The sequence below is a fragment of the Cervus canadensis genome, chromosome 21, assembly GCF_019320065.1.
Source record: "Cervus canadensis isolate Bull #8, Minnesota chromosome 21, ASM1932006v1, whole genome shotgun sequence".
Taxonomy (NCBI): Eukaryota; Metazoa; Chordata; class Mammalia; order Artiodactyla; family Cervidae; genus Cervus; species Cervus canadensis.
Genome location: NC_057406.1, coordinates 48,828,188 through 48,851,047, shown reverse-complemented (window position 1 = coordinate 48,851,047; position 22,860 = coordinate 48,828,188). Strand labels below are relative to the sequence as shown.

The following is a 22,860-nucleotide window of genomic DNA, read 5'->3' as shown; positions in this document are numbered from 1 at the left end:
GTAAGCCAAAAGCTGCTCTAGAAACTGTCTATTTAAAAAACCTATATCCTTGGACATACAGATATTTAGCAAGAGCAGGTTTTAGTGACCATTTCCCACAAGAAATCTATTCCTCAACTTCCTTTTAAATATCATAGAAACAAAAATCCAAGGAGACTAAACCTGGGATTCGGAAGTACAGTCTATAGAAAATAATAAAGGTAAGATTCTTGGAGGCATTTCAATGTCCAAACTGATGTTTGAACACTTTGTTGAACTGGTATGTCAGGACAATTCCTCTTTTGGAAATACGTGCTAGATAAAAAGGTAACATAAATTTTAAATGCACCAAGTTGTATCAAGTGAAGCTATGCTTAGGTAAAATCACATCAATATTAATAAGGCCAACTCATGGCCACTCGTTAACAGTATTTCCTCCTAAAATGTTGTCCTGCAGGAATTCTTATCATGTAAATTGATTATTCACAGTTGTTATGGCCTTCATTTTATTGCCCGGATTGCATTCTTTGAATGCTGCATAAGAGAAGCATTCATGTTGCTTGCAGGGGACACTTTTCTGCTATTATGTAATGAGCGCACAGAGGTGTTATCTATGATGCAGCCAGGCCCTTCAGAGATGAAATGCTTCCAGGTACTCAGGGAACTTGCTATGCATCACATCAAGTTTTCATAATCTTCTTGAGTTTTTTGCTTGAGAAGTGTGTTCTGGCAGAAGGTTTTATGAGATTGCTACCAGGGAAGGGGCTGGAGGGCAGGGGCGTGTCAGTTTCCATAGGTTTTACTACCTTACTATTATCAAAGGTAGACTTTTTAAGCTCTGTCGGCTTTAAGCTGCTGGCCTGATCTATGACTCTATCTAAGCATAGATTTATTTTCCCTTTGGTCCTTATGTATGACATAGCATTAATTCACATTGATAAATTACTGATTGAGCAAACAACTGTTGATGGAAACAAAATTGGTATTCCTTCTCTCTCATTGATTACATATATTACATAATTTACATACATATGCATATATATATATACATAAAATTTTAAAAATCCTTGGGTTCCAAGATTTTCTTTGTAACATTTTAAATACAAAAATAAGTGAAAAATTTAGAATTACTTTACTCTCAATTCCTTTGAAAATTCTTTTTTAAGGAAAATACATGGTAGAAATCTCAGCCTCTATTTTGAATTTGTATTAGGACACAAAGACTAATAAACAAAGAAAATAAGATGCACCAGGGAGATATATTACAGGCTTATGAATGGAAATTGCCCTTCCCTAAATGTGTTCCTAGCATCTCTTCGTTTCTAAGAATGTAGATGGTTCTTTGTCTCAATAACTTTCCACAGCTCATTAAGAGCTATACTTTAGAATTGGCTGTTTGCCTAATATCTGCCCTCTGACTGGGTCGTATTGGCAAATGGTGAACCAAAAGTAGAAAGTATTTAATTCTTTTGTCCCTTAAGAACTGTCCTTGGTACTAAGCCCCTCCACCTCCTTTAAGAGATTCTATTATTTCTACATATCTTGTCGTTCATAATTTAAGATTTAATATTTAATTTCATTTCTATCTACCAAACAATCACTTTTTCTTAATCTATAGGGAATATAAGAATATTCACTCTGAGATGGAGGAAAATTAATCCTTTAAAATAACTAAGAAATTCACACAGAATACTTCATATTCCCCTAGGAATAAATATCAATGGTTGTGGTTTACACAGTATTTATGACTTGACTCTTAAAATGCAAAAATAGTTATTTTTAAAAATAAGGTCACATTTTCCTGAAATTTCTTGAACTTGCTGCAATGGAAGTAGACTTTGATTTTTTTCTGGAAGGGACCAGTCAGTAAGGACTTGTACCACTGATCCTGACATCTGGCCATTCAAAGAAGCAGGGTTTTTAAAAAATGGCACTTTGGAAATGAAAATGCCACTTGGGAAATATTTCTTTCTTAACAATCTATCCTTCTAAGGACTGCATTAGCCAGGCATTTTCACAAAAAGTCATGAAGTCACTATTAGCCATGAAGTTACTTATTGCATTTCCTAAACATTTAAAGGACTTTTTCCTCTAACAGTGTTCCAGTCTGCATTTCGGTTTTATTTGTTTTGATAGAGGAGTGCACTCGCAGCAGAGAAAGTGGGGTAGAAATACTTTTACACCTACCTGAAAGGCATTCTTACATTCATTTGTTCTGCGTATCTTCCAAGCACTTCCCATGGGGCATGCAACTTCACAAAGATAATGTCACTATTTATCAGAGAGGACTGAAACAGAAAAAAGACACTAAATTGAAAAGTATATCCACGTCTCCTATGGTTTCAATTGAACTGGAACTTAGAACACATGAACTTGTACACAGTTTAAGATCGGAGGTCATTTTTCAGCAATAAGCTGGGTTCTATTGTGTGCACATATGCATTCAATCAATATGGCACTGTGTGTCAGGCTCTGGAGAACCAGCAGGGAAGAAAAGAGATACGGATGGCCTTTACATTCTGCAAATACACACATACAAAAGAAGACAGGCCAAAACAAGTTAACAAGAGACAGAGATTCAGAGTTGAGTGTTCTGAAGACAGCAGAGTCTTGGGAGAAAAAGTTGGAGTGGGATACCCATTTGGACAAAGGGTCAAAAAAAATGTCCTCTCTGAGGAGTGGACTTGTGGGTTGAGATATAAAGAAGGAGCCAGGTGGGTAAAAAGCTGAATGTTTTGGGTGCAAAGCCCCTAGGCTGGGAAACAGCTTAGTATGTCCTATAGTGGAGGGGCAAGGAGGAGGGTGGAGGGGCTAGGGTGGATTAATCACAGAGACTTTCATGAGAAGAGGCTGGAAAGGTGAGCAGGAGCCAGTATGCAATGCTTCACAGGCCACAACAACACAGTTAAACTTTATGCTAGGTACATGGGGAAGTCACTTTGATTTAGGTGTTCAAAGACCACTGTGGCTGCTGCATGGAAGCTAAAGAATAAGGGAGAGGCACAGGGAAACGGAGAGAGCGATGCTCTCAATCATTCAGGCAAAAGCAATAGTTGGTGGTGGTGGGGATAAAGGGAACTCAGAGATGCGTCTTAAATCTGGCCAGCATCAGCAAGGCTTTTCCAAAGGACCGTGCTCTTTGGCCCCAAACCTTTGCCTTCTTTGGGGCTTTTTATCAAAACAGAACTTAGGGCCCTAAAACTAGGACTTCACACTCCGTTAACTACCCAACAGGTTTTGGTCTGTGTCTCTGGCGGCAGGGACACCCCTTATTAGATTTCCTTTGGAAGTCATTTCCCAGGGTGAAGGCTGAGTTGTGGAAGGATGTGGAAGAAAGATGAGAAACAGTTAAGCCAGAGCAGTTTAAATGAGCCAAATGGCCAATTATTTATCCTTATCTGTTTCACACAGGGTCATCCTGAACTGCATACCATTTAAGTGTTTACAGTTTAAGAAAATCAAATTAAAATTTCATAGTTGAAGATGTATTAGGCCTTTGTGGCTGAACTCTCCTTATAACAGAATCTATACACAAGACAATATTTTTATACACCTGACAAAAAAACCTCAACTTCATGCTTTAGCAGGGGTACATTTGCACTGTAGGCAATTGTTTTTACATTGCAGTTGAAAGGCAACTGTAATTCGTTTTTGTATTTTCATTCAGGGTCATCTTGCTGGGCTTATAAATATTGTATTTAAGGCCTAAGAACACCTCAAGATATTATGGAAAAGCAAACTGGTATCAACAACAACATTCTCAGAAACTTTGTTGATGCTGACTTTCCCATGGGGAGGAGGGCCAGGATCCAGGTGCACAATGGTGCAGGGGAACCCCTGATACTGGCTAAGAAAAAAAAATCAAATTTTCTGGCAGTTCAGGCTGAAATAAGGTTTTATCTTTCAACGTAGGACAAGCAGACACCTATCTCTAAGCCCCCTGAGAACAAGGAAAGCTTCTGTTATTCATGGTTGAATCCTTTGGCCCCAGAACAGTTCCTGCAATAGAGGGAGCATTCAACCAACATTTGCTTGGTGGTGGTTTAGCTGCTGTTGTATCCGACTCTCTGCGATCCCATGGACTGTAGCCCACCAGGCTCCTCTGTCCCTGGGATTCTCCAGGCAAGAGTACTGGAGTGGGTTGCCATTTCCTTCTCCAGGGATCTCCCCAACCCAGGGATTGAACCTGGGTCTCCTGCATTGCAGGCAGATTCTTTACCACTGAGCCACCAGCGAAGCCCTGGTGAAATGTGAACAGTTAGTCCCGGCCCAGGTCAAAACCGGGAGCCCTATGAAGCAGGAAGTGATGAAGATGAGGTGCAAACGAGGTACTCACCCAGGGGACACACACACCAGCAACCACTTAAATGCCATGTCTCTTCACAAACTCCTTACTGTTTAGTGACCTACGGCTTCCCTACACCGAGCGTGCACAGCCATGTAGCCAGGTAGAGAGGGAATGAGCTCACGGGTAGCAGTGTCTGTGTAAGGACGTGTAGAAACACAGCTCACACACACTCTCTGAGATAGTCTCAGAGATAATCAGTTGAACCTCCGTGTGCTTTGGAAAAGAATGCCACTTGTTCTTCCACATATAATAGTTTTCCAAGTTAAAAAGCAGAAGACATACTATATTTCCTAAAAATGGGCCTTTTTGTTTATATTAAGTTACACTTCAGTATCTGAAGTGGTCCTAGTGGTCCAATGGCTCTGCACTCTCAGTACAGGGGGCCCAGGTTCAACCCCTGGTCAGGCAAGCAGAGCCCACAGGCTGCAACTAAAGATCATGCTTGCCACAACTAAGACCCGGCACAGCCAAATACAATTTTAAAAAAGAAAAAAGAAAGATATGCTTTAGAGTCTGAGAAGGTTTTGCAGCTTCCTCACTTGGGAGGTTTCATGGTGATACTAGGAATTCTTTAAATTCGCCTTTCTGACAAGGTCCTTACTATCTCTCCCGCTTCTCATGAGAGGAAAAGTAAAATCGTGCTAAATACAGAAGACAAAATGGCCATGGGACTGATTCACAGAATCAACCAAACCTTCATTTAGAGCATGAAATCTTAGAATATACTCTCTTAACAGAATTACTGTGATTGCTAGTTTTACAGAAAATATACAATCTACCTCAAGAATAATCACTTTGTAGACCTCCCATGAATACATGAACACACTGGGGAGGATACAATACTATATCCCACTCAGGGCATGTTCTAAGTGCCATACTTCTGTGTGTGAAAAGGCCAAGTTCATTATCTGAACACATACTGAGTCAACTAAAATTCTAATGTGGGATTTCAACCATTTTCTGCATAAATGAGCAACTGCTTTGAGTCACTCAGTATGATTAAAAAAGAAACTCCATTTTCTTATTATTTCAATTATAACAATGATTATAAAGCCTGTTATATTTATTTTACATCATCACTTTATTATATTTAGTGCTGTATAATTTTAGAAGCACTTTTACACATTACCTCATTTTATTCTCAAACTTGTAAGAGACGTTTTAATTTCTTAAAAAAGGAAAGAGACTAAGTAATTCACCCACAGCTAAACTGAGAGTCAGTCCCCACCCACATCCTTTGACTTTGTCCATTTTAACTGATAAACTCTGAGGTTTAAATAAATCCATGGCTTTGACATGCATCGAAGACACACAATCTCTGAATTCTTTATCAGTTTACACAAACAAAGAGGGGAAATTAAGCTATATTTAAGATTATCTTGATAATCTTGAGAAAAATGTTAACTGAATTCCCTTGAATGATGATGGGTGTCTATTCATGTGTTATGTGTGTGGAGGGTCTGCATGAGTGCATGCCTGCGTCTATGTGTGTACGGGGCTTATTATTTTCTGTTTTTAAGGAGAAACTGAACTTCAGCTCAGAAAAATAAATGTGAAACATGACTGCTAATTATATGGCTCATATATCACTCTTTTTCTCGAGTACTGAATGATTATACTACTGGGTCTAAATAGGTTTTCCTTCTTATTAAGTATTCCTTTCCACATAAATCCAAGTGTGCAAGTACCAAAATGAAGAGAAATGAAAATGATTTTTTGAAACAGAGTTGTTTCATTCATATACTACAATAAAAACCCCTTAGGTTAGAACCTTGGGGAGAAGAAAAATGACCATTTAGAGGAGTTTGGAAAATCTCCTTAGAAAAATGACTGGAGAAATTTAAAAGTACTATGGAAAACATCTGGAATAGAAAAAGGTAAGATCCACAGAAGACTTTCCTTCTTTCTTGTTCATTTAACAAGAACATATTGAACATGATCTATGTATAGATGCCGGGAATGCAAAGGTATATAAATTTTGGTCCTTGTCTTGAAGGTTAGATAAGGTAACCATAAGGAAAAAAATAAATAGCATGCCATTATCTAACCCAAGCAATCCACCTTTAAAAAATGCGTAAATGTATACACATCTCTTCATCTCATGACCCCCAAAACAATGGCTGAAAAGAGGACGCTAATGGAGAAAAGGTTTAGGAGTGGGGACATGGAGGTAAGTCACAAACTTACTTTAGGACATATTAAGTTCTTAACACCCATGAAAAGACATCTTGTGGGTGGATAAATGAGTCCAGACCAAACTGCGTCTGGAGCCTGGGGGAGCAGTCTGAGTCAGAGATACAAAATAAATATGGCCAGGAGAGAGACAATGTTTAAATCCATGGGATTGGATAAGGTCATTTCGGAAGAGAGTATAGGGACGGAGCCACGTGGGTAGCTGCAGCACAGAGGTTAGACAGGAATGCAGACTCTGAGGCTCAACCGCACATATTCACACATCTACCTCTTACCAGCTCTGTGACCCTGGCAAGCTACTGAATCTCTCTGTGCCTCAGTCTGATCAACTGTAAAATGGGAAATGATAGCAACAGCTATCAGTTGAGTTGTATTAAATGGCATAAAATAGGTGAGGTACTCCTAGTACCTCCAAAAACATGTTAGCATTATCTCCAAGAAGGGCCATAGCACACTGGTGGTGGGGGAAGAACACAGCTGCTGGTTACCTAGTGACAAGCTGTGACGGCGACAAATAAGAAACCACTACCTGAAAAGGATTTTCCAGTCTTTGACTACAAGTCTAAACCAGAAGAAATTCTGAAAGTCAAGTTCCCAATGCCCATCTCCTTTCCCTCCACAGTCCCTACATATTCCTCCAAGGACATCATCCATTCATTCATTCACCAGACATTCACTGAGTGACTACTACATACCAGGAATCAAGATTGTCAGGAGAAATATCAATAACCTCAGATATGCAGATGACACCACCCTTACGGCAGAAAGTGAAGAGGAACTAAAGAGCCTCTTGATGAAAGTGAAAGAGGAGAGTGAAAAAGCTAGCTTAAAATTCAGCATTCAGAAAACTGAGATCATGGCATCCAGGCCCATCACTTCATGGCAAATAGATGGGGAAACAATGGAAACAGTGAGAGACTTTATTTTTGGGGGCTCCAAAATCACTGCAGATGGTGACTGCTGCCATGAAATTAAAAGACACTTGCTCCTTGGAAGAAAACCTATGACCAAACTAGACAGCATGTTAAAAAGCAGAGATCTTTACCAACAAAGGTCTGTCTAGTCAAAGCTATGGTTTTTTCCAGTAGTCATGTATGGATGTGAGAGCTGGACTATAAAGAAAGCTGAGTGCTGAAGAATTGATGTTTTTGAATTGTGGTGTTGGAGAAGACTCTTGAGAGTCCCTTGGACTGCAAGGAGATCCAACCAGTCCATTAGAAATCAGTCCTGAATATTCATTTAAAGGACTGATTCTGAAGCTGAAACTCCAATACTTTGGCCACCTGATGCGAAGAGCTCACTCATTGGAAAAGACCCTGATGCTGGGAAAGGTGGAAGGCAGGAGGATAAGGGGACAACAGAGGATGAGATGGTTGGAAGGCATCACCGACTCAATGGACATGAGTCTGAGTAAACTCTGGGAGTTGGTGATGGACAGGGAGGCCTGGTGGGCTTCAGTCCATGGGGTCACAAAGAGTTGGATACGACTGAGCGAGTGAACTGAACTGGCATATCAGGTTCTCTGCCAGGTGGTTAGATATATTACAGTCATCCAAATTTACAGTCTGTAGACAGACATTAAACAACAAATAAACATATGAGTTAAAATTATGAAAAGTTGTAAAAAAAAATGATAAGAATATAGTGCTGTGGGCCAGAAGAAGTGGGGTACTTGCTTTAGTTGCTTTAGATCAGCCGTTTGATCCTTGCAGGTGTAACATCCAACCTCAGATTCGAAAGGTGAGAAGGATGCCAACAAGGAGAGAAGCCAAGTGAGAAGCATTCCAAGCAGAAAGAACGGCAAGTATGAAGACCCAGAGGTCAGAGACAACACTGGGAACCAAAGCCTCCAGTGACCAGACACCGGACAGTATGATCACAGGGCTGAAGAGGAGAGCTGAGAACAGACCCTGCCAGGCGAGGTTCAATGCTGTTAGGAGTCTGGGTTGTATTCTCTAAGGTCAAGGCAAAGTTACCAATGGGTTAAAGGCAGAGAGGTGATGGCATCACTTGTTTCAGAAAATACACCTTGGAGACTTCCTTGGTGGTCCAATGGCTAAGATTCTGGACTCTTATGCAGGGAACCCAGGTTCGATCCCTGGTTTAGGGAATTAGATGCCACAACTAAAGAGTTTGCCAGCTGCAACTAAAGATCCTGCAAGTCACAACTACAGAACCCACATGTTTCAACAGAGACTGAAGATCCTGAGTGCCACAACTAAGACCCAGGGCAGCCAAATAAATAAATATTTTAAAAAAATAAAGTACAATCTGAGTAACCGGTGGGGAATTCCTAGAGGGAGCACGGGACTGAAAAGTTCACTGGGAAAGTTACTCCAGGAGGTCAGGTGAGACAAGACAGTGTCTGGAACCAGAATGTGGGTGGACATGACTACAGGAGAGAAATGGGCAGACTGGAGACTTACCTGGAGGTAAATTTGGGATTGATCCAGTGAGAGTGAGAAAAAATCCAGTGTCCTAGAATCCTGGGCAGGGTGCTTTGCCCAGGAAACGGGGATGGTTAGTACCACGCACTGATGCAGAGGACAGTCAGGGAGAAGGAGGTTGCTGACTTTGGGATATGCGTGCTCGAAGTACCTGGGTGACAGTCACACAGAAGGTTGAAGCAGGCAAATGGATACAGGAGTCTGGCTCTCAGAGGGTGGGACTTACAGAGAATCGCAGACGTGTAGCTGATATTTAAAAGCACAGAACTTGATGAGATCACCGAAGGAAAGAGTGGAGGAAAGTGGGAAGGATCAAGTCTCAGGGCACACTAACACGTAAGAGGTTTGGAAGAGGAGAAAGTGACCATCAAAGAGGACTGAGAAGCAGCCATCAGGGGAGGATGTGGGAAACAGAGAGGGACAGAGCAGAAGCCAGGAGAAATGGGTTTCTAGAAGGGTGAAGATGAGTGGCATCGGATAAGCCAGGGGCAGCTGAGGTCACCCTTCCTGCGGATGCTGGGCCGCTGCATGGCGGTGACCTTGTTCAGCAGTGGCCCCGGCCCCAGCCTTGCTGCTGCAGCCGCTTCCCCTTCACCTGCTTACCCTGCCCATGGCCGGGTCCTGATTCTAATGCAGAGCTGAGGGGGATCTCTGCTCTCACGGTGCCCAGCCTGCTCCTTGAAGGGAAGCTGGGAACATCCATGTTCAGCTGGTTCTCCTGAGTCACAGCTGTGTTCGAGGCAGGCACAGCGGTACTGCGCCACGCCCCTCTTCCAGCACACCTCTGTACCACACACACACACCAACCAGTGAACGAAGCCCGTGCACAGCTCCCTGGTCCACGCTGTCGGGAGCCGTCAGCTATCTGAGAACCTCTCATCAAGAGATGAGAAGCGGCTCTGTTCCCAGGGTTCTGAGGCTGTGGTTTTCCTGCACTTTCTCCAAGGATTCCCAGATGCTGAACACCCCTGGAAATATCCCAGGTTTCCCCAGATGGGCATGCAGCAGGGACCTCCCTCCCTCCCTCATGACACACACACATTCCTGATTTCAAAGAAAAATCTCATGCAGTGTGCGTTTTGTTTGACCCTGTGATGTTGTCTGAATGAGATCATGACCATGTACCGAGTCATACATGGAGGATATGTGTGCACGCAGAAGAAATGGACTGGACCTCACGTCTGCCACAGAAACCTTATTCTGGGAAACTTTTATCAATCTATTTTCATTTCAGGTCCATTTTCGCTGAGTGGGTTCTAATGAAACAGGATGGTGGCCCTTTTTAAAAGGTAGCAGGAGAAAGGAAAGCAATTTTAAAGGATTTGGTTAATCATTTCTTCATCAAATATTTATTGCATGTTTATTAACCACTTGCCTGGTGCTGGGGAAGGGTCATTTATGTTATAATAAGGCAACTGGCTTCGGGCTATACAAAAATGAGATCATTCCTGCCCCAGAGATGCTAATATCTAAGCCACAGAGATAAAAACTATATGTGAGATTTGAGTAGAATTACACAAGAGCTATATGATGATATGCAACCTTTCTTTGGACACTGAAGAAAAACAGAATGGAGAAAGCATATAGTGTAACTGTTAAAAGTCCCAGCTTTGGAGTTAGGGGTCAAGTGCCAGTCCTGCTATTAGCAGCTGGTGACCTTGAACAAGGTATTTAATCTCTGTAAGCCTCAATTCTCTCATCTGTGAAACGGGAAAAATAGCAGCACTTATTTCAGAGTTCTTCTGAGAACTACAGGGTTTAAGGGATGCAAAGTACTTAGCTAGTTCCTTATGCACATAAAATACTCTTTAAATGGTAAGAAGGAAGGCTTGTGAATTATTAAAGTGAAAGTGTTAGTTGCTCAGCTGTGTCCCACTCTTTGCAATCCCAGGGACTGTAGCCCATCAGGCTCCTCTGTCCATGGAATTCTCTAGGCAAGAATACTAAAGTAGATAGCCATTTCCTTCTCCAGGGGATCTTCCCAACCCAGGGATTGAACCCAGATCTTCCGCGTTGCAGGTAGATTCATTAGCACATTTGAAAATATGTTTTAAAGTTAAAGCTTTAATTGAGAAACAAGATTTCTTTCTTCCCACCTGGTTTTCAGATTTGTGCCATGAAAGTATAGCTATGGAACATTAGGAACAAAGAGGCGCTTGCCTGAAGGGATAAGGAGGGGCAGCTGCGTGTGAAAACTGAACAGGTTCCTTTCCATGGACATCACAGAGTGAGTGCCTGGCTCGCAGAAAGCCATCTTGCTCTCACTTGTAAGCTCATTTGATTCATCTAAGATACAAGTGTATCCTGGGGTTATATTTGTGCCAAACAGGGACAGGCAACAGGTGAGTAGGGAAGGAAACAGGGGTCTGTTTGGAAATAGCCCCCATGGGTCTAGGTCGGTCCCAGGGTACCCTAAAGTCAACTAGGGGCCCTGCAAGAGGCTGTCGAAATTAAAAAGCCTACCTCAGCTCAAAAGATGATCCCCATAACCTTGAAGACAACTGTTTTAAAAGAGCTGAAACTTCATTAGAGCAGAGAAGACTGAAGGAGACCTAGGCTTAGGTACTTTCTAGAAGTCTCCTTGATGTCACTTGTCAGGTGATCACTGGCCAACAGCCAACCACATGCTGCTCTGTGGTGGAAAGAAGGCCTGGGCCAGGTCCTGTCTTGTGAACTTGGGTGAGTCACCTCACTTCTCTGACTGTGAACTTCTCACTGGCCACACAGAAACAACATGATCCTCGGGGCTGCAAACTTTTGGGGCTATTCTACCATACAGATTAAAACAACCTGTGAAAACATGTCAAAAACTGCCCAGTCCTGGCTCTGACTGCATCTTAGAATTGGAGCCTGGCCTCTTCTCTGCCCTCAGTTTCCTCATTTGCAAAGCATGGACTAGAATCACACAGTCTGTTCCACACTCATTCAGCAGAAGGGTACCTGGAAATCACAGTAGTCTCTGCAGCTGACCATGCATCTCATCACAGGAACTGTAACTTAGCATTTTCTTGGGTTCCAAAATCACTGCGGATGGTGACTCCATCCAGGAAATTAAAAGACGCTTGCTCCTTGGAAGGAAAGTTATAACAAACCTAGACAGTGTGTTAAAAAGCTGAGACATCACTTTAATGACAAAAGTCTGTATAGTCAAAGCTATAGTAGTCATGTACAGATGTGAGAGTTGGACCATTAAGAAGGCTGAGCACCGAAGAATTGATGCTTTCAAGCCATGGTGCTGTAGAAGACTCTTGAGAGTCACTTGGACTGCAAGGAGATCAAACCAGTCAATCCTAAAGGAAATCAACTTTGAATATTCATTGGAAGGACTGATGCTAAAGCTGAAGCTCCAATACTTTGGCCACCTGATGCAAAGAGCCGACTCACAGGGAAAAAGCCCTGATGCTGGGAAGGATTGGGAGCAGGAAGAGAAGGGAGTGACAGAGGATGAGATGGCTGGATGGCATCACCGACTCAAGGGACGTGAGTTTTGAGCAAGCCCCAGGAGATGGTGAAGGACAGGGAAGCCTGGCGTGCTGCAGTCCATGGGGTTGCGAAGAGTTGGACACGACTGAACAACAATTCACTACTCATTCAGTCATGTCAGCCACAAAGCTTCACTGAGGGCCGGCTATGAGTAGGGACTGTCCTGGGTGCTGGGCATATAGCTGTGGGTGAAACAAACCAAATCCCCATTCTCACAGAGCTCAAGTTCTACTGGGGACACAACCCTCAATAAATACGACACATGATACTGCCGAGGGTGTGCTCTGAAGAAGAATAAAGAAGGGAGGGAAATAGAAAGTAATGGTGAGAAGGAAGTGCTATTTTAGACAGGCCTTTTGATAAGGTGACATTTGAACAGAAACCTGAAGACGTGGGAAAGGAGGCCATTCCATTACGCAGGGAAAGTGTCTTCCAGGCAGAAATCAAAGGATGAGGGCCCGAGGCATAAAGACACTCCATGATGCAATCTATTCAGCACAAAGGGTCACACTGGGGTAGCCGCCTTCCTCTCTCCACTATCCCCTCAGGCAACTACCAGGATTTCACTCTCTCATAACCACACTGTCAGGAGAACAGAGCAAACCCCCAAAATTCTGGGGCAAAAAGGAGAGATGAATTTCCAATTAGGAACTCAGATAAGGCTCTCAGAGAAAAACTAAACAGCAGCAGTAGGGTGGGAGCAGTTACAGAGCGTAACACACGCTACTAGTGCTTTAGGGCTTTCACACACATTCAATGACGTCATCTTCACACCAACCCTATGAGGCAGGCAGCTTCGTTATCCTGTTCCACTGCAGATGAGGACCTAAAGCACAGAGATCTGGGCTAAGATCACACGGCGAGGAAGGACGGAGCCTGGATTCTCACCAAGACAGCTGGGCTTCAGACCTGCTGCTTCACAAGAGGACAGGGGGGCTCGTGAATGTATGTTCTTGTGGATTCAATTCCATCATCATTTTATTTTTTGAAAAATGCTGGAAAACAGTGTGGAGATTTCTTAAAAAACTGGAAATAGAACTGCCATATGACCCAGCAATCCCACTTCTGGGCATACACACTGAGGAAACCAGATCTGAAAGAGACACGTGCACCCCAGTGTTCATCGCAGCACTGTTTATAATAGCCAGGACATGGAAGCAACCTAGATGCCCATCAGCAGATGAATGGATAAGGAAGCTGTGGTACATATACACCATGGAATATTACTCAGCCTTTAAAAAGAATTCATTTGAATCAGTTCTAATGAGATGGATGAAGCTGGAGCCCATTATACAGAGTGAAGTAAGCCAGAAAGATAAAGAACATTACAGCATACTAACACATATATATGGAATTTAGAAAGATGGTAACGATAACCCTATATGCAAAACAGAAAAAGAGACACAGAAATACAGAACAGACTTTTGAACTTTGTGGGAGAATGTGAGGGTGGGATATTTCAAAAGAACAGCATGTATACTATCTATGGTGAAACAGATCACCAGCCCAGGTGGGATGCATGAGACAAGTGCTCCGGCCTGGTGCACTGGGAAGACCCAGAGGAATCGGGTGGAGAGGGAGGTGGGAGGGGGGATCGGGATTGGGAATACATGTAAATCCATGGCTGATTCATATCAATGTATGACAAAACCCACTGGAAAAAAAAATTATAATAATAAAAAAAAAGAAACAAAAAAAAGAAAAATGCTTAGTTATACATTGAACTCCAAGGTACAGTACATACAGTCTCCTTTAAATATCGTAACAACGTTTGTGAATGAATGTCAGGCCAGTGGTTAAAAAAAAACAAAACTTGAAGCCTGGTTCTGCCACTCAAATTCCCCGTGTGTTCCTGGCCTGCTCCTAGTTCATAAGCCTCGGTTTCCTGATTTGTAAAAGGAGGAGAGTATAAAGCACGATTGTTCTGAAGCCACATGGTCATATTGCAAGTAGCTCTATAAGAATTTCCTTCTTCCTCCCATAGCTACTGAATGCATGGAGAACATGCTGCTAATTTACAGCTGATGGTAGAATTTGGTATATCTGGAGCCTAGTGTCTGAAACAGATGGAGAAATGTACAGTTCTGGAGGGCTGAAGGGTTCAGAGTAATTGCTAAGTCATTTCAACCCCCTTCAGTGGGGCTGCCATCAACTCAGCTGTGTGTCACTGGGCAAATGACTTGCACTTTTCTGAGCTTCAAGCTTTCTCTGAAAAATGAGGGCATATGTTTCTAAAAAGGCCTTTTTGTTTCTTTTTACTTTTTCATTCTTGGTTCCCTGAGGGCTCCTCAGAATTCCTGAGTGTAGTTTCAAAGAAGCTCTTCAGCTGATTCTGACGCAATTCTCTCTCCACGACTCATGTACATGGCACACACACATCCTCTCTCTTCCTCCCTCCCTCCCTCCCTCTTGCTCGCCCGTTCTCTCATTATGCCCTGGTAGAGAAAAGCCTCTGAGATACTGTACGTTCCTAAATGGTCACAATGCTCAATCCTTGAAGATAACATTAGCCTCAGCCAGGAAATAGGACTTCTCTGGTGCCTCAGATGGTAAAGAAATCACCTGCTATGAAGGAGACACGGGTTCAACTTCGCAGGGTGGGAAGGTCCTCTGGAGAAAGGAATGGCCCCACTCCAGTAGTCGTGCCTGGGAAACTCCATGGACAGAGGAGCCTGGCAGGCAAAGAGTCAGACACAAATGAGCAACTAACGCTAACAGGTAGGAAGGAGGTGCATGAGATTGCTCCTCACTCCTCCTTGGCATGTCTTTACATGAGTGTCCCCAAGCACTGCATCCAGACTCTAGTCTCATCCCACCTGTTCTCCCTGGAAGAAGGCATCCCTTCATTCCCAATGGCTTTAGGTGTCACCTACCTCCCAGATCCCTATCTTTGGTCCAGACCCTTCCTCTGAGTTCCAGATCAGCAACAATGGCCAACATATTAACTACCCCTGATAATCTCATGGGTGTATCACACCCAATGTGTCTAAAACAGATCCACTTTCCTGGAAAACACTGCTCTTTTCACTGTCCCCAGATTCAGCAAATGGCAAAATCAGCCTTTTAAGTCCAGGAGTCACCTTTGACTTCTTTTTCCTTAGACCACATTCAGTCAACTGCTGTGTCTTATTGATTCCACCCCTTACATTTCTCTCAAATCCATCCATTTCTTTTCATCTCCACCACCACCATCCTCCTTTAAGTCTCCATCATCTAGCTCCTTGAAGACTCCTAGAAGCTGGGCTCCCTCTAGTTCCATTCTTGCCTTGTGTATTCTTGCTGACATCAGAGACATCTTTAAAAATACATTGTGATCCATGGTATCCCATGACTGTCTGGAAAATCACTAAGGTGGCCAATGCATGATCCAGCTACTCCTTTATCTTGTATTATTTTTCCTTTCTCTGGTTCCAGTCACAGGGCCCTCATTTCTTCTTTCCATCACCAGACTCCTGAGAAAACATCATGTTTTCTCATATGCTATTTTCTCTGCCTGATAAATTCCTGCTCCTTCAGGCTACAAGTTATGTGACAAGTTAAATTATAAGACAGTCCCCAAGATTTCCACCCTACTTGAGTACACATTCTGAACAACAAAATAGGTGGAACCTGTGAATGTGAGGGGATGGCATTCCTGGGATTGGGATACTAAACTGTTAACATTGAGTGAATAAACAGAAAGATTAACCTGGATTGACCTGAATCAATCAGGTCAGTCTTTGAAACAGTTTCAATGTCAGAGAAATCCTTCTGCAGGCTTTAAAGAACCAAGTTACCATGTGAGAAAGCCCGGGAAGACCAGGAGTTGTGAGCAACCCCTCAGAGCTGAGAGCAATCTCTAAGTGAGAGCCAGGCAGGAAGGGGGGACTTTAGCCTGACAGCCACAAGGAGAGAAATTCTGCCAGGAACTACGTAAAGGACCTTGAACTCAGAAGGCGTGAAGGCTCGCTGAAATCCTGATGGCAACCTTGTGGCGTCCTGATTAGAAGACCCCAGTGAGTTGTATCCAGACTTCTGTTCCACAGAGAAACTATGAGATCATAAACATGGACTGTTTTAAGCTTTGTAAGTTTGATGTAATCTCTTATGTAGCAATATAAACCTAATACAGGTTTAATATATTAGTTTGGGATTAATACATACACACGGCTATGTATAAAATAGGTTAAAACGACCTACTGTATAGCACAGGGAATTGTACTCAATATCTTGTAATAACCTGTAATGGAAAAGAATCTTGGAGAGAATATATAAAAAGAATATATATACATTCAATATATACATATATATATTTATATATTCTCTTCCAGATTCTTTTCCATTATAGCTTATTAAGTGATACTAAGTAAGTTATTATAAGATATATATATAAAAAACTAGATAACTTTGCTGTATACTTGAAACTAAACCAATGTTGTAAATTAACTGTATTTCAGTTAATAAAACTAATACAGGTTATAACTCCATTAATTCTGAAATTACATATTTCACTCTTGTCTCTAGGAAACCATGTAGCTTCCTCAGCTGTATTCCCAGAACCCAGATATTACTAAGCACATAGTTATGGAGGATGAACATCTTGGGACCTAGTATATAAGTAACTTTCTCTCATTATTGATTACCTTGTTAAGATACTACCTTTAACATTACCTTGTTAAAAAACTCTTTCTTGTCACTATGAAGGTTTCAATGTGGTTTAAATTTACATATGAGAAACTTAAGTAAATACTTCTCCAGGTCACAACCAGGAAGGATCCAAAGCTGAAGAGCTAAGCACAAATCTTCATGTTTCCTCAGAGGTTCCCTGTGTTGCAATTAAGTGAATACTGATGCAACGTGCTCTTGGTTACTCTGCATCAACCCTGGTGATCCCTACATCAAGCCTAGGAAACTCACTGCATTGGCCTACCTGAAGAAAATCCACGTTTGGCATATCATAAGCTAAATTATGATGTAGCAACAAATAAACCCAAATATCAGTGACTTAAAATGGTAGGTAATGCTCCAAGCCAGGCTTCAACAGTATGTGAACTGTGAACTTCCAGATGTTCAAGCTGGATTGAGAAAAAGCAGAGGAACCAGAGATCACATTGTCAACATCCTTTGGATCACAGAGAAAGCAAGAGAATTCCAGAAAAACATTACTTCTCCTTTATTGATTATGCCAAAGGCTTTGAATGTATAGATCACAACAAACTGTGGAAAATTCTAAAAGAGATGGGAATACCAGACCACCTGACCTGCCCACTGAGAAATCTGTATGCAAGTCAGGAAGCAACAGTTAAAACTGGGCATGGAAGAACAGATTGGTTCTAAATTAGGAAAGGAGTATGTCAAGGCTGTATATTGTCACCCTGCTCATTTAACTTATATGCAGAATACATCATGTGAAATGCTGGGCTGGATGAAGCACAAGCTGGAATCAAGATTGCCAGGAGAAATATCAATAACCTCAGATACACAGATGACACCATCCTTATGGCAGAAAGTGAAGAAGAACTAAAGAGCCTCTTGATGAAAGTAAAAGAGAAGAGTGAAAAAGCTGGCTTAAAATTCAGCATTGAGAAAACTAAGATCATGGCATCCAGTCCCATCACTTCACAGCAAATAGATGGGAAAACAATGGAAACCATGACAAACTTTATTTTCTTGGGCTCCAAAATCACTGCAGATGGTGACTGCAGCCATGAAATTAAAAGAGGCTTGCTCCTTGGAAGAAAAGCTATGACCAACCTAGACAGCATATTAAAAGGCAGAGACATTACTTTGCCAACAAAGGTCCATCTAGTCAAAGCTATGGTTTTCCCAGTAGTCACGTGTGGTTGTGAGAGTAGGATCATAAAGAAAGCTGAGAACAGAAGAACTGATGCTTTTGAACTGTGGTGTTGGAGAAGACTCTTGCGAGTCCCTTGGATGGCAAGGAGATCCAACCAATCAATCCTAAAGGAAATCAGTCCTGAATATTCATTCATCAAGGACTGATGCTGAAGCTGAAACTCCTATACTTTGGCCACCTGATTCAAAGAACTGACTCATTGGAAAAGACCCTGATCCTGGGAAAGATTGAAGGCAGGAGGAGAAGGGGATGACTGAGGATGAGATGGTTGGATGGCATCACGGACTCAATGGACATGAGTTTGAGCAAGCTCTGGGGGTTGGTAAAGGACAGGGAAGCCTGGCGTGCTGCAGTCCATGGGGCGGCAAAGAGTCAGACACGACTGAGGACTGAATGGACTGAAAATGGTGGTACTGTACTGTCCGTGTGGGAGCTACTAAGTGCTTCAAATACAGCCAGTCCAGACTGAGATCTGTGGAGAATATGAACTAGGTTTTAAAGACCAAGAAGTCTGAAAACAAGAATATAAAGTATCTCTTTATCTCTTGATTACACATTTAAATGATAATTTAGATCTAGTATATTAAAGAAAACATCAAAATTAACTTCGCCCGTCTTTTACTTTTTATAGACTGTTACCAAAAATTTAGAATTACATTGCTTCTATTGGCTGGTGCTATGATAAAGTTCTATTTCCTGCTTGTATTACTGGGTTGGCCAGAGACTTTGTTCGGGTTGTGAATGACCTTTCTGGCCAAGCCAGTATGTGTCCACTGCAGGTTAGCTAACTGCAGTGACTCGGTGATCCATGCTGAGAGTGACTGTGCCAGAGGGAAAGCAGAGCTCAGAAGGTTTCATGAGGACACACCCCACTTCTGCGCCCAGCTCACTGAACAGAAGTCGTCCTCTGGACCCATTTGTCTATGAGGACAGCAGGAAGAGGAGTTATATCTGATGATCAGTGCTGATTAATACACCCTGAGACAGAATACCCTCCTCCATCACCTGATTAACACAGTATATCTATTGCATAAAACAAATGTCTTATCTACTTCACAACATAACCATTCATAGTCATTCACCAAATACCTAAAGATAAACTTAACATCCTAGGTACTAAGCTGGGATACAGAAAAGGCTAAAACATGGTCCTGGATCTCAGGGAACTCACAATTCATCCGATCAACTAACTGCAAAATTATGCTGAGTACAGTGTGATGAATATGAATAGATGTTGGTCTCATGCCCAGTGGGAGGGTAGGAGAGAAAATGTTCCCTCTGTGGACCTTCCCTTCATGGAGTACTAAATCTCTTCTCAGAAGTAAGCAATGTCATTTCTGATCTACCCTACTCCAAAAGTTCATATCATAACATTTCTCTTTTTCTTCAAGGTGATGTATTAGATAAGCTGAACCTGGAGACAACTGTATCATCACAGTTACACTTTATATCATCATGAACGACTGACCTGCTGATAACTATTCACAGTTATGACCCAGTCAATAATCAATGTGTCATTATGTCCTGCGGCGATTAACAGCCAAGCATGACCCAGAAAGGACAGGTGAGGATCTTGTCTGCTGCCAGTGAAGCAGCAATTTGCCTTTGGAAATTACTTTCTAACGCACTTGGAAAGGTTATGATATTCTTCCTAGGCCTATTCTAATTATTTTTTGGTGGAATGCTGAAAGAAACTAGAGGATGCAGAAACAGTGCAAGGAGTGATAGTTTACAAACTGCTTTTTTACCTAAAGGTTATGAAAAAGCTGTCAAAAACTGGGGCTTATATGATCACAAATGTAACTGATAGATTATACTTCATCTCCTATCAGTTCCTCATTGGTGTAATGCTAATATAACTCCTTTGCTTACTTTATGGGGCCAAGACAGAGAGATAGACAGTCAGATATAGATAGGTATATATAGATACAAATTACACATAAAATTATATAATGTATTTGAAATCATGTTGTGTAGGGGCCATCCATGTATCCCTGGCATCTGGTTCTCCTCTACTCTGGGCACATAGAAAGCTGGGCTTCCTGACCCAGTGGTTAGGCTGGAGCCATAGAACATGCTAGGCTACTGAGCTATGAGCAGAAGCCTTGAAGACTGGTGTGCAATTTGCCTTTCCCTTCCACAAAGGCAGGTCTCTGGATGAAGTTACTGTGATGCTGAGTCCCTGATGATTACATGTAAATGGTAACTCTTTCCCCCTCCCTGCTATCCTGAGATCAAGAAGTAAATCCTGTTGCTTCAAGCCTTGAGTGCCATATAGAAGTGATATGAAAGCTCTGCACTGAACTTCCTGGGATTATAAGGAGACACAGGAGAGGCGCCCACAACCAGATCTTAGGGTGCTCTAAAAGCTGGAGGTCAAGGGGAAGAGGAGGGTGAGCAAAGGAAACTGAGAAAGGGTCAGAAAAGAAGGGAGAAATCAGGAGAGCACGAGATGCCTTCTGAGTGAAGAGAAGAATGTTTTTCAAGGAAGCAACAATCTACCACATGGACAGATGCTGTTGACAAAGCCAGTAGGATAACAGAAATGACATGAGTGCTGGGTGTGGTTCAAACTGATCTTAATAAAAAACAGTGTCTACGGAGGCAGAAAGCCCAGATCCAGTAGTTTGAAAAGAGGCTGGGCCCATCAACTGAAACTGGCATAAGATGATGTCTATTGCAGGAACATGATGGACCTAGAAGTTATCATTCTAAGTGAACTAAGTCAGACATAGAAAGACAAAAACCATTTGATATCATTTGTATGTAGAATCTTAAAAAAAATGATACAAATGAACTTATTTACAAAACAGAAATAGACTCACAGACATAGAACACAAATTTCTGGTTACCAAAAAGGAGAGGGAGGGGAGGAGGGACATATTAGGAGTAGGGGATTAACAGATACAAACTACTATACATAAAATAGATAAGCAACAAGAACATACTATACAGCACAGGGAATTATATTCAATAACCTATAATGGAATATAATCTGAAAAAATGTTCAACAATCACTTTGCTGCACATCTGAAGCTCTCAGTACTTATATCAACTATGAGCTGTGCTTAGTCGTTCAGTCGTGTCCAGCTCTTTGCGACCCCACGGACTGTAGCCCGCCAGGCTCCTCTGTCCGTGGGGATTCTCCAGGCAAGCATACTGGGATGGGTTGCCATGCCCTCCTCCAGGGGATCGTCCTGACCCAGGAATCAAACCAGGGTCTCCTGCATTGCAGGTGGACTCTTTACCTTCTGAGCCACCAGGGAAATCCATATCAATTATATTTCAATTAAAAAAAAGAGAGAGACAGAATCATAGGTGAGAAAATAGAGACAAGGACACCAGACAAATCATTGAACAAGTTTTTCTGTGGAGTGGAGGAGGGAAATGAGGTGGTCATTGGAAGAGAATATGGGGGGTGGTCAAGGGATTTTCCTTATGAGGTACAGGAGCATGTTTATAATGATTGAGTAGGGAGCAAAAACTGATGATGCAGGAGAAAAGAGATGATCACAGAAGCAAAGTCCCTGAGAAGGTGACATGGGCGGGATTCAGCACGTGACTGGAGGGCTCCCGGGACAGTGGCGGCCACGTGGAGCACAGTAGCAGCGGGAAGGCAGACAGTGAGCGTGGGGATGGCCACAGAAAAGCCTGCCTGACTGCTTCTAGTCCTCTCAAAGTACAGACAGGATTATAAGCAGAGCCTGGGTGGGTGGTGGCGGTACAGATAAAGGCGCTGAGAGGGCGCAGGGCCAAGAAGCTGGTCACCTCCCATTCAGTCTTTGGTCGGATGTCACCATCAGAGAGCCCCCTGCATCACACTCTACGTAGAAAGCATACTCCTTCACCCTCCAGCACTCTCATACTTTGCTCTATGTTTTCCTTTGCTACATCATCTTCTAACATGCCATATTAATTTTATTATGTTTATTGCTCACTGTCTCACTCATTATGTTAGGGGCAACACTGACGGAAACTGACCACCCTGGTGAGGTAGGATCGTAGCCACTGAGAAGGTCCTGGTAAGGAACGTGGAACTAAACACTACCACCAACCGGAAGAATTCGGGAAAGGTCAAAAGGAGATGCCACATGTCTCACCAACCTCCCAGAACCCTCCTCACCGGAATCCATCTTGGCTGAGCAATGCACACACCGCCAGGAAGAAGCCTGAATCAGAATGATTGGCCAGCGACAACCCAGGAACTAACCCCATCACCATAAAACCTGAGACCCTGAACCACAAGGAGAGCAGCTCTCCTGGGCTCCCTGACCCTGTCGCTCTCCGCCTGGATGCCGCTTCCTGATAGAGTCTCTTGCTCTGGCAGCACATGTGCCCCTCGGACAATTCATTTCTGAGTGACAGATGAGGGCCCACTCTCATGCCTTGGAAGGGGTCCCCCTACTTCAACAATTACAAGGTGAGCACTACAAGGATAGGGGCTCTCTGTTTGGTTCCCTGATGTATTCTGAATGCCCAGAATTATGCCAGGCATTGTCTAGTTATTGAACAATTGAAATTTTAAAAGTGAATGAATGAAAGGAAGAGGCCAAGAAAGGAAGGGTGGGAAGAAG

At 42.6% G+C, this 22,860-nt stretch overlaps 1 protein-coding gene across 1 annotated transcript in view; it reads right to left on the bottom strand.

The window, feature by feature from the left end:
- ANO4 (anoctamin 4) overlaps positions 1 to 22,860 on the bottom strand; it is a 424,034-nt gene that overhangs the window by 137,672 nt on the left and 263,502 nt on the right. The window contains exon 8 of the mRNA XM_043441305.1: positions 2,167 to 2,267. Within this exon, the coding sequence (XP_043297240.1) occupies positions 2,167 to 2,267 (101 nt within the window). The remainder of the gene's footprint in view (positions 1 to 2,166; positions 2,268 to 22,860) is intronic.